Source organism: Nyctereutes procyonoides, unplaced genomic scaffold (assembly GCF_905146905.1).
Source record: "Nyctereutes procyonoides isolate TBG_1078 unplaced genomic scaffold, NYPRO_anot_genome, whole genome shotgun sequence".
NCBI classification, from domain to species: Eukaryota; Metazoa; Chordata; class Mammalia; order Carnivora; family Canidae; genus Nyctereutes; species Nyctereutes procyonoides.
In genome coordinates, this window is record NW_026575145.1 from 7223503 (window position 1) to 7235610 (window position 12108).

The window sequence follows — 12108 nt, forward strand, 5'->3', positions numbered from 1 at the left end:
TTATCAAAAACACTATTTATGTTCTTCAAAACTCATGTTTAAGCATGTTAAGCAAACAAGGCATATTTGGCAGCTGCAAAGTAACAAATCCAAATATCTCCCAACAATAATGCTTAGTAATGTGCACAGAGGAGAGGTACATTTAACCACGTGGTTATCATGCTGAGTGATTAAACTGAACCAGCTGTGATAAAAAAGGACTTATCATTTATAACTCAAGCTCAGCAGTCTCTCTAAAAAGTGTATCTTCAATCAAAAAATGCTTATGAGGCCAGTGTAAAAAAAATTCTTTCCATATACTCTACAAAATGCTGGCTATGGTAATTAATATTCTGCAGCATTTTCAGGAAATCTAAAAAATGTATTAGCCCTGTAAACACTTTAAAGCCAAATGATATGACCATACATTTTGAGAAAGTACTTCTTGAGAGGTACCAGTCCTCAAGTTTATTAAAATGACTTGTCAGACTTGGAATGAATGAAAATGACAGAATCATTTTATTTTTAGTTGGTTAGTTTTACAAATGCTAATTTAGTTTTGAACAAAGCCTATCTTAATATTCAACAAAATTACAACTAACTGGTCAATTTTAAAAAGTGGATAAAATTTCTATAGTTATTATAAATGGTAATGTAAAATTGTAGTTAATAGCATCTACTTTAGAATTCCATCTCTATCACCAATACTGTGTGTCCTTAGATAGGTTACGTCTTTACCTGGTGTCTTGTGTCTCCAATCCTCAACAGCAAAATATGCATGATAACAGAACCAGCCTCAGTAGTGTTGTTATGAGGATTAAATGAGTAAGTATTTTAAAATGTATGGGGCGCCTGGGAGGCTCAGTGGTTGAGCATATGCCTTTGGCTCAGGGCCTTATCCTGGGGTACTGGGATTGAGTCCTGCATCAGGCTCCCCACAAGGAGCTTGCCTCTCCCTCTGCCTATATCTCTGCCTCTCTTTCTGTGTCTTTCATGAATAAATAAATAAAATCTTAAAAATTTTTTTTAAAAATGTACTGTTCATACGTATTATCCATTTTTTAGAATTTCTCCTTCAACTTAAATATATTATAGAAATAATTTAAAACACAAAAATAGGAGCATATTGATTTTTGTCACTATCTTATGTTATCTGCATTAATGTTTTCTAATTTATATTATAAAAATGATTTATAGCAAAAAAAAGAAAAAGCAGCACAAGTCCAGGTAAGGATAAAATAAATCAATAATTTTCTGATACAGATAATCACTATATAGCATTTTTATGTTATTTTCTTTTTTCTGTGTGTTATTACATATTCATATATATATATATTTTAGTACTTTTAAAATTTAAGTATAATCAGCATACAGTGTGAATCAGTTTCAGGTGTATAGTATCATGACTCAGCAATTCTATTTCTCTTTATCTGATACATCTCTCAATACCTGCCCTCTGGCAACCATCAGTATGTATTCTGTATTCAAAAATTTGTGTTTTCTTCATTTGTCCCCTTTTTTTCTTTGTTTGTGCATTTGTTTTGTTTCTTAACTTCTACATATGCCTGAAATCACATGGTATCTGTCTTTCCCTGACTGAATTACTTCACTTAGCATTATATCCTCTACGTCCATCCATGTTATTGCAAATGGCAAGATAGCATTCTGCTTTTACGGATTAGTAATATTCCCTTGTACATGTATGCCATATCTTCTTTTTTAAAAGTTTTTACTTCCAGTTAGTTTACATACAGTGAAATATTAGTTTCAAGTCTATAACACAGTGATTCAACACTTCCACACAATACTCAGTGCTCATCACAATGAGTCCACTTCTTAATCCCCATCATACATTTAAGCCCCTCTGGTAATAACCATCAATTTGTTCTCTATACTCAAGAGTCCGTTTCTTGGTTTGTCTCTCTCTCTCTCTCTCTTTTTCCCCTTTACTAATTTGTTCTGTTTCTTAATGCCACATATGAGTGAAATCATATGGTATTTGTCTTTCTCTAACTGACTTATTTGTCTTAGCATAATACTCTATCTACATCCATGTCATTGCAATGTATATGACTTATCTTCCTTATCCATTCATTTATGGATAGTAACTTGAGTTGTTTCCATATCTTGGCTAGTATAAATAATGTTGCAATAAATAGTGGAATGCATATATCTTTTCAAATTAATGTTTTCATTTTCTTTGGTTAAATACCCAATAAGAAAATAACAGGATAATTTTTTTTTTTTTTGGTTGGTTGGTTGGTTGGTTGGTTGGTTTTACAAACCAACAAATCAGTGCAATTACCGGATCATATGATAATTTTACTTGTAATTTTTTAGGAACCTCTGCACTATTTTCCACAATGACTAAACCAATTTTCATTTCCACCAACAGTGCATTTGGATTCCTTTTCCTCCATATCCTTGACAACATTTCTTATTTCTAGTGTTTTTTTATTTTAGCCATTTTGAAAAGTGTAAGGTGATATCTCATTGTGGTTTTGGTTTGCCCTTCCCTGATGATGAGTGACGCTGAGCATCTTTTCATGCTGCTGTCATTGTATACTGTCTATCCTATCTTCTACTGTCCTAAGTAGAAGCTTAAAGTTGTGTACTTAATGTCTTCTTTGGAGAAATATCTGTTCATGTCTTCTACCCATTTTTCAGTTGGATTATTTGCTTTTTGTTGTCATTTGTTTTTATATGTTGTGTTGTACACTGTGTTGTATAAATTCTTTATATAATTTGGATATTTCAATATCCAATTTTGTTGTATGCTGTGTTGTATAAGTTCTTTATATATTTTGGATACTTTGATATCCAATTTTGTGTTCTGCTTTATATTGATTTAAATATCATCCATCCCTTGATAAATAACATCTTAATGAAAACATGTATTTCATTATAAGAATGCATAATGATTCACTTGCTTATTTCTTTTTGGGGGCACATAAAGTTTTGTTTCAATATGTTACATGTAATAAAACCATTATACTTATATCTCAATTCATATATCAAATAATTCCATTAGAATATATTATGAGTCAAATACAGATTCTTTTCTCAATATCTTAATCATAGGTGAACTTACACTGAGCTACCTCCACTTTTACTATTTTTAGGGTCTACAAACGTGGTAGGAATCTTAACACTCCCTAAGAGACTTATCAATTTCAGAAGGAAGCTGGTAAAATCACAAAGTGGTTCCTTAAATGTAATTTTTGGATAAATTAATGTCTAAAACTAAACTTGTCTCTATTGACATCTATTTGTGGTAATTTGGGAACAGAAAGTACTATGTGTCCTACCAAAAATAAGACTTTGTCACAACCATGATATAAGACATTTTATAACTGACTATAGAGACTGGATTGTTGAATATGAAAATAGATTCTAAGAAAATTGGCAGTTTTATATATATATATATACATATATATATGTATATATATATATATAAACCTTTCTTGTATACACTGAAAGCAAAATGTCTGATTGCACTATCAAAATAAATTCTGCATTTTAGGGATCCCTGGGTGGCGCAGCGGTTTGGCGCCTGCCTTTGGCCCAGGGCGCGATCCTGGAGGCCCGGGATCGAGTCCCGGGATCGAGTCCCATGTCGGGCTCCTAGTGCATGGAGCCTGCTTCTTCCTCTGCCTGTGTCTCTGCCTCTCTCTCTCTCTCTCTCTCTCTCTCTCTCTCTCTGTGACTATCATGAATAAATAAAAATTAAAAAAAAATTCTGCATTTTACAACCATAAAAGATGTAGGGAAACTATCAAGTAATCAATTCTGACATTAAGAACATTTTTACAACCTGAAAAAAAAATGTAACAACATTTGGAATTATAGTAGGTAATTATGAGACTTCAGTGTCAAGAATAAATCATTGGCCTGGATACTGTGACGCTGACACAATACTTGCCCTACAGTGGAAGTGCTGAATCCCTAAAGAGGTCATCATCTCAAGCTCTCCAAGTCATATTTCAGCTTTCTAATCTATGTGAGATCTCAGATTGTGTTGCTTGCAAATGTACCAAACTGAAGTTGAGCATTATCATTCTATTAAGATCCAGAAGATGGCCTCCAATTCTTAAAATCTGTTGAGTTGCCATTTCTGACATGATCCTATCAAGTTTATGCCTGTGGAATACTTCTTACACTCTTTCTTTGTGACGACTGTATGTTCGTTGTGTTAGGTAACTCAAGCCATGGGTGTCATTTAGGCAAGGCAGAAACCTGCTGGGTAGGGAAAAGTCAAGATTTTTCAAGAAGCAAACTGAATATGATGTATGTATCTGTCACAACTGTGTAAATCAATTATGAAACAAGAGTCTCAGAACTAGTTCTCCAGTTAGCTATTCAAATATACAAAAAAAAATCTGGTTAATTTTTTATTTCTGCTTTTTGATAATTTGTCATTATAAAAATTTGTTTCTCATGATCAAAATAATTAAGCAAAAAAATAATTAAGCAAAGATATTTTGAGCAGAAAAGGCAACTTTTGAAAAAGTGATATAAATTGTTAATGGAGCTCCTTGTTGAAACACCATTATTATTAAAAAAATTGAGAAGTACGACATTTAAAAATATACTTTCAATTTACAGATTCAAAAATATTTTTGACTTAATTTGAGGTGAATATTTTTCTATTAACTTATAAGCATAATGAAATGCCACAATTTAAGGAGTTACTGCTTCAATCTATTTGCAAATTTCTTTAGAACTTGGCTGAGGTCACCAGTATGACCTGCATAATTTGTATATTCCATGTATTCCAAGACACAAATAATACCACAGGAAACATAGAGTACAACATTTCCATCACTGTATGTTGTGATGCTAAAGTTCATTTTAGCTATAAGTAATACTAAAATATTCTTAAAAGCTTGGTAAAATAATGTTCTTAAATGCCATTTACAGTGAGGATAAAGTCTCCACTGATATATTTTTCTGCTTCTTGGACCAATTTAATCAATTAATATTTATTGATCACCACAGATAATACACTAAAAATGGGAATATAAAAATAGGATAGACACTATACCTTCATTGAGGAGCTTAGAGGCTAATAGAAGAATTTTAATAAAGTGGCTAATACGAGGAGAATTTTATGAAGGTATGAGTTCTTTGCCTGGAACATGGAGCTTAGGGTCCATGAAGATCAGGACTGAATTTCTGAGATAAATCTCAAAGGATTATCCTAGAAAAGAAAGAAAGGAAGGTCATTTCAAGAAGAAGAAACAGCATAAGCACAAAAAAAATGTACACAGCATTTCATACAGTGTTATGTCACTACAACTTAATGGTTCTTGAACACAGGTTGTGTGGTGGAAGTGGCAAAAGATGATGCTCATTGTTGAACAGGAGAAAAGTGGGTGGAGGACAAGACAGAGAGCTTGTGCTCCATGTTGCATGATAAGTAAGCATTGAAAACATTTAGTAGATGAGTTAGGTCCTATTTCTACCATGAAAAAGAAATTTGAAAAGAGAAATCATGGACAGAGATAGCTGTTGGGAAACTAATATCCAAGTGGAAGATAATGAATGCGAGAGCTTTTATGAAGGACAGTGAGTAGAAGATGAACTTGAGAATTACTTAGAAGGTAAAATTAACAAGAGTTTGCATTTGATAGATTGTGGATGTCTTACTGGGCAGACACAATGCAGCAAAATGTAGATGAAAGAATTTAAAGAAATTAAAAATACTCTAATGAGACAAGAACATTTGCAATGTTTCTAAATATGCGGGTCGCAAACCTGGCTGCACATAAGAATTATCTGGGGAAATTAGAAAAAAATGTTTTGAGGCTTCATTCCCTCCCAAGACCAATTATATAACAATCCCTAGTGATAGGATTCAAGCATGTGTATTTTTAAAAGCTTCCCTAGTGATTCTAATGTGTATGCAGTATTGAGCAACACTGTCATCTAAATCATTTTCCAGATGTACTTTTGACTTACAAAACAAAAGTAAAGGGGAAATGAAAATAGTATTAAAAACTAACTGAATCTTGTAGTTATAGGAAGAATGTGAAACCTAGTGCATACTTTATATTACACAATTTTTATGACATAGATGTTATCACCCAAATTTTCTAGTTAGATAAACCAAAATATGGGATATTGAAGTGAATTTCACAAGGTCATCCAGGTACTCAGCAGTATAGGCTGGATGTGAACCAAAATCTGTCTGATTCCACATTCCACACACTACAATTGCCTCTCTGCTAAATCTAAAGCCAGATAATTATGCTACAATTTATTCTTGTAATTATTTTTTTAGATATACATATTTTTGAAGTGTTCTTCTTTTCTCTCTGTAGGATTTTGGTAAATTCTATGTAAATATTTAATAAGTTGATCCAGCATATTTACAGTAAATAGAAAAGTAGTCTTGGGAGAAACTAAAGTTTGGGTGCTAAGGGAGTAAGTAAAAATTAATGCCAACTCATGGATTTTTTTTTTCAGAAACTTTAGAAATACAGAAAAGTTCAGAGAATAACATAGAAAATATCTTATTCAAATCATCTAGAATTAATTGTCACTGATGTTGGCAAGTTCATGCCATATTTCCAAAAGAACAAAAGCTCTGTGAAATAAAGGATTTTTTTTCTGTTTTGTTCACTGATTTCTTTATAGTCAGGGAACAATGTCTTATATACAATATATGGTATGCTGAACATTCTGTATTAAATGTCCCCAGAGCGACATGCTTCATGATATCAAAACTCCATTTTTAAAGTTCCCCAACATAATTGAAATTTCTCTAGAGTATATTGTGGAATAAATCTTCTTTACCATCTGTTGACTTTTCTGCTTCAGAAATATGGATTATATTTTATGTTGAATTTCCTTTGTCTTCCATATGTATGTCTTTATGTCTAACTGCTTAATCAACTTGTCATTTTTCATCCATATTCACTATGGCTTTTAAAGTCTTTTTTTTTTACAATAATTCAGTTTTCTGTACTGTTGTAATTATTGCTGTTTTTAATTAACTTAACTCTTTAGTGGTATTTCCTTGGTTCTCAATATGTTTTCTTAAGTTTGGAATTTTACTTTTTATTATTATTTTGCTTTATAATCTCATCTTTAAGACTTTGTGCTTTTATTTAAAACAACATTTTCTTAGGTTCCTTAAATTCTTCTGTTATCATTTTTTTCTGTATCTTTTACTTTCTTCTTCTTCTTCTTCTTCTTCTTCTTCTTCTTCTTCTTCTTCTTCTTCTTCTTCTCTTTCTCCTTCTCCTTCTCCTTCTTCCTTTTGTATACTGTAGTATTTTAAATACTTTCTGCTTAAAAAATAAATAAATAAATAAATAAATAAATAAATAAATAAATACTTTCTGCTTTTTATCTTTTCATCTTATTCATGCTTGGATGTCTTTATTCATGCTTACTTTTTCATAATCTTTTGATTTCCTTTATATAATATCTCAGTTTCATTTTTCCCTCAATTTTATTGTGAAGGCTAGGAACTTTGTGCTCTTTGACATTTCTGAGCTAAACAAAATAGTAAGATGGTAGGGATTTGTTTAGTGAGGATGTTTTCAGTTTTATTATTATATGTGGATTCTGCTCTCCTCTATTAGGTTAATTTTTTACACAGTGGTGGATTCCATAAACTTATATGTTATATCCCATACCCTTATGATGTAGATTGCCTTGCCAAGATTTAATTTCCATCTTGGAAAGTCAGACTCATTGTCTGCTTTTCAAACTTCATTATTTTCCCCATTGTAGCCAGTTTCAAAAGTCCAAGCATAATATAAACTTCCATGTTATTGATTTATCTGAAAATTTTGGAATATTCCTTGAAACTTCATGGATTTAGTCATCTCAACAGTGTGGATTCTGGAGAGTCAATGCATGTAGGGACGAAATCTTCCTCTGGTTCTCTGTGCCAGTCCAAAAGCATTTCCTCATTTGTTTGAGGAATTTTTTTTCTCAGGAATAGAGAATTTTATTTTATATTGTAGTACATTGTGGATACTTGGCTCAACACCCCCCCCCCAAATTGCTATTCCTTCCCATCAATCCTTGGCACTTGAAATAGAAGGCTCTTCTGTGCCCTGTTCTTAATCTTTTGCAACCTTACAGGGCAAAAAGCAATTACAGTCCTTTCTCTGAATTACACCTCAACAACTCACTATCCAAGTCAGAAGTTACTTCTTTCCCTAGTTACCATTAGAACCAGATGTGACCCAAGCAACATCTAATGGGTAGTATTAGGCATACAATTTAAAATGCTGAAGGCCTAATTTTTATTAAAAGAAAGGCTCTTGAACAGAACTGAATTACCTGTATTGCCTATTTAACTATAGGTTTGCAGGCAAAATGCTGTGGCTAGTTGTAAGGTGTCTAATATTCCTCTTCCCAGGCTCTCAGACCTAGTGTGAAGGTAAATGCTGCTGAACCCTTGAATGCAGATGACTGCTACCAGTCCAAGCTGAAAGGGGAACTGACTCCCAATCCCTATCCTTCAGAAACCATAGCATATGTCAAATCCAGCATTGGCTTAAACACGTGGCCTATTATAAGGAACCTTGTTGATGATGTCTTCACAGTCACAGAGGATGAAATTAAGGTGAGGCTCTAATAGGAAAATACGAAAGAATGGAGCAACTTCTTAGGCCAAAGAATCTTCCCCTGTTATAAGTAGCAACTTATTCCCTGGGGACTTGACTAAGTGACTTCATGATGTGTGGGAGGGTGCCCCAGATTTATTAAAACAACCCTCTCAACAGTAGAAGCTGAGTTAGGATGGGGAAAAAAGCCCTGCCCTTCATTGGCCAAAAAGAAGTCAGACTGGGCATATAACCTTACTTGGCCTTTAATTGTAAAGGCCAATCATCTAGGCTCTTTCCCCTACTCCCATTTCATTAATTCTTACTCCCTTCCATACCAACAGTATGCAACCCAGCTGGTGTGGGAGAGGATGAAACTGCTTATTGAACCTACAGCTGGTGTTGGAGTGGCCGCTGTGCTGTCTCAGCATTTTCAAACAGTTTCCCCAGAAGTAAAGCACATTTGTATTGTGCTCAGTGGTGGAAATGTAGACTTAGCCTCCTTAACTTGGGTGAAGCAGGCTGAAAGGCCAACTCCTTATCAATCTGTTTGTTTAGTTTATGCAAGAGATTGGATTCGGTGTCTCTAGACACTTGGAAAATTTGGTTCCTGGTTACTTTAACTTCCTATCTTCCTCTCTTAAACAGCTTTCAAATTCCTAATGGAGAGGATGTTTCAGTAAATAGTTTTTTCTTTTTTAACTAGCAAGAGAAAAACATCCATAGTTTACTGAGACACTTTGTCAAGGCCAAGAAAAGCCTTTGCAAAAAAGGCAGCAGATCTCTGGGCTAAAGTAGAAAACACAAACTTTGCCCAATTACAACCTATAGGCTCCCATCCCTAGAGTGTTCACTAGTAGCAATGAGACAGAATCTCAATGAATCTATCACTCCATGTCCACTTCAGGCACTGCTAAAGAAATCTCACTTTTCATCCATGGTACTGGGTCTGGTACATATGGATCGTAAGTCCATTTGGGGAAAACTCGTTTATAGAGGTTCATCAGTACTGTGTCCTGAGATTTTAGCTTCCCATCAAAACTGCACTTCATGTGGCCATGAGTACCCAAAGCCTCCTTGATGTCCCCTGCGGCCTTTGTTCTCAGTTCCACGGGTTTAAACCACAACACATCCTCTCTGCTGAAGAACATGTAATGCACTACTGCCATCTTAGTAAAAATTTTGAAAGGATGACCACTCAAAACAACTCTCTTGATGACCGTTCTGTCTGGATCCACTGACAATAGATAGCCTGTGGCGATGAGGCTGTGCATTCCATTGCTATTCTGTTTGAAAAGCAGCACAGATGCAAGAGGAAATGTGATTGGGCCATATATTGTTACCACCAAGGCCACATCAGCAGTCAGGATCTCTGAAATTTATGTTTATCCGCTGCAGTGTGCTGAGAGAATAAAGGTGAGGCTCAGAAGTGCCTGAACCCACAGTGGAAGATTAGCTCCTCTTTGGCTTTCACAGGTTCAATGTTGCCAGGGTGCCAGCTCACCACCATATTCAGTACTGATGTCTTCTGTTCATGAGGTAGTAAAGAAAATGAAATCAAGGGTGCTCCTCGCTTAAAGTACTCAACCACTGAGAGAGGAACTTCAGAGACGTGAAGTGTGACATACCAGCCAACCTCAGCTCCTTCCTTCAACCTCTTTTTCCTCAATTTCTTTAAAAATGCATTTCCTAGTATTAGTAAAGTTCTGAAACTGAAAGATCCGAGCATAATTCTTGAGGAAGGTTTTCCTTAGGATCCCACAGAGATGTCCAGAGGGGGACATCTGAGGCCTCTGTATTTCTGAAATCGAATTCTTGCAGCCACATCACCAGGGGCGGGGGGTATCTATTTCATCTGGAAACATCTCTTGCAGTCTTTCTTGTTTATATTTCTCCAACATTTTTTCCTCAGCCTCATCATCCACGTTCTCATCATACAGATCATCATGGACGGACTCTCCCATAGTCATAGTTTCATATTCCTCCTCGTCTTCCTTTTCACTGCCCTCATCCTGAAATTTCTCTTCAATAAAATCCTCACATTACATATCATCATCGTATTCATCTTCCCCATCACTTTCACCATCCTCATCCAAAATCCATTCAGCTTGGTTAACTGTATGTCCCTTTGGGAACCTTCTTTACCACCTTGGAACTTTTCTTCAAGAAGTCATTTGCTTCACTCAGCTCCTGCTCTGTGGGCCAGGTCTGCTCCCCCTCCATTGGATCTAGGTTAACCTCTGTTTGCAAAGATTCTTGTTTATCAGGGTCTGCCTTCATTAGGACCTTAAGGTCTTCCTCTATATCAGCTACAGCATCCATAGCACAAATCTCCATTGCCACACCCGGGTCCTTTTGGGATTTGATCATTCTAAAATTTAAAGGGAAAGGGTCCATAGGGGCATCTATCTGTTAAATCAGGAAATCACCCTGTCCAATGATATGCAGCAAGCTCTTTACATTCAGAGTCTGTCCGGGAACATAGCCTGAGATTTTTTAAGGTGCCCACCAAGTTATTTTCTTCACTCGGCACAAAGTCAGCAGCGTGAGCAAACAGGTAGGCCCGTCGATCTCGAAAGGCAAGCTGCCGTTGCTTTTGGTTGGCCAACTGCCTGAGCAGCATCTCTGCCCCCTGCTGGGTGTCTGAGAGAAGAAGTTTGTCACTAGGAAAACGCTTCTCTACTGTTTTACTTAGCTTCTTTCTGGCATCTATTTGTTTCCTTGGTGGGAGGGCAGAAATGCCCTGGACAGCTAGCGTATAGGTCGGGAAGGCTGTGAGCAGAGAGGCAGGAAAGGCAGCAATCCCCAGTGCTGTCCCAGCCTTCCAGTGGATCAGGGAGGAAGAGGATGGTATCCGCCACTTCAGCCATGTCTAACGCACTGTGCAGATCCCCTGGCCTTGCTGATGATGTGAAAAACCACCGATGTTTCCAGCGAGGGCATAACAACATAAAGCGATGGGTACTTCCGCAGTCATTCAAGTGTACTGTTCCGGTGTCTGTATCCTGAAGCAACCGAAAGGCCTCTGGCAGGGAAATCTTGTCATGGAGGGGCACCACCAGTACCTGATGACGAGGACCCTCCTTGCCGCCCAGCTGTCTCTTCTCTGCCAGAACCGCCTCTTTCTTCTGCTTTCGGAGCTGGCTAGCGCGATGCCTCTGGTCTACTTTGCTGAGCCCTTTTCTCACCTTCTTGCTTAGGATTTTCAGGGCTAGACGACCCTGCCGTCCCGCTGTGCGATCCCTGACCCGGATGCAGTCCACCTTTATGGGCCGCCATGTCACCGCTCACGTGCACCCAATCAGCACTAGTTCCGGGCGGGACCCGGCACTTCCGGCCCCCTCTCTGGACGGCCCTCTCCGTGGCGGGTGTTGGAGGACATGTTTGAAGTTAACTATACTTTGCATTTTGTTGTTGTTGTTGTTGGTTTGGTTTGATTTGGTAGCTGTCCGCGTAAACATTTTCCATTCTTGTTTAGTCTTTTTTTTTTTTTTTTTTTTTTGGCTATTTCTGTTCCATTTGGGAGAAAGGAAATTTTGAGACTTACTTTTTTTTTTAATTT

At 36.3% G+C, this 12108-nt stretch overlaps 1 protein-coding gene and 1 pseudogene across 1 annotated transcript; one reads left to right on the forward strand and one right to left on the reverse strand.

Moving 5' to 3' along the window:
* The first annotated feature begins 5473 nt into the window (after positions 1–5473).
* Positions 5474–9136, forward strand: LOC129499371 (serine racemase-like). Its single transcript, XM_055309048.1, has 4 exons — positions 5474–5547; positions 6303–6309; positions 8360–8566; positions 8891–9136. The coding sequence occupies exons 1-4, from the start codon at positions 5474–5476 to the stop codon at positions 9134–9136; spliced, it is 534 nt and encodes a 177-aa protein (XP_055165023.1).
* A 250-nt stretch (positions 9137–9386) lies between these two features.
* On the reverse strand, positions 9387–11825 carry LOC129499372 (pre-rRNA-processing protein TSR1 homolog; annotated as a pseudogene).
* Between the last annotated feature and the right edge of the window lie 283 nt (positions 11826–12108).

Bases quoted from the DNA above. Each gene is read 5' to 3' on its own strand.
- LOC129499371 (XM_055309048.1), top strand. From the start codon at position 5,474: ATGGACAGAGATAGCTGTTGGGAAACTAATATCCAAGTGGAAGATAAT. The intron at 8,567-8,890 runs GTGAGGCTCTAA...CCATACCAACAG, and splicing joins TCACAGAGGATGAAATTAAG to TATGCAACCCAGCTGGTGTG.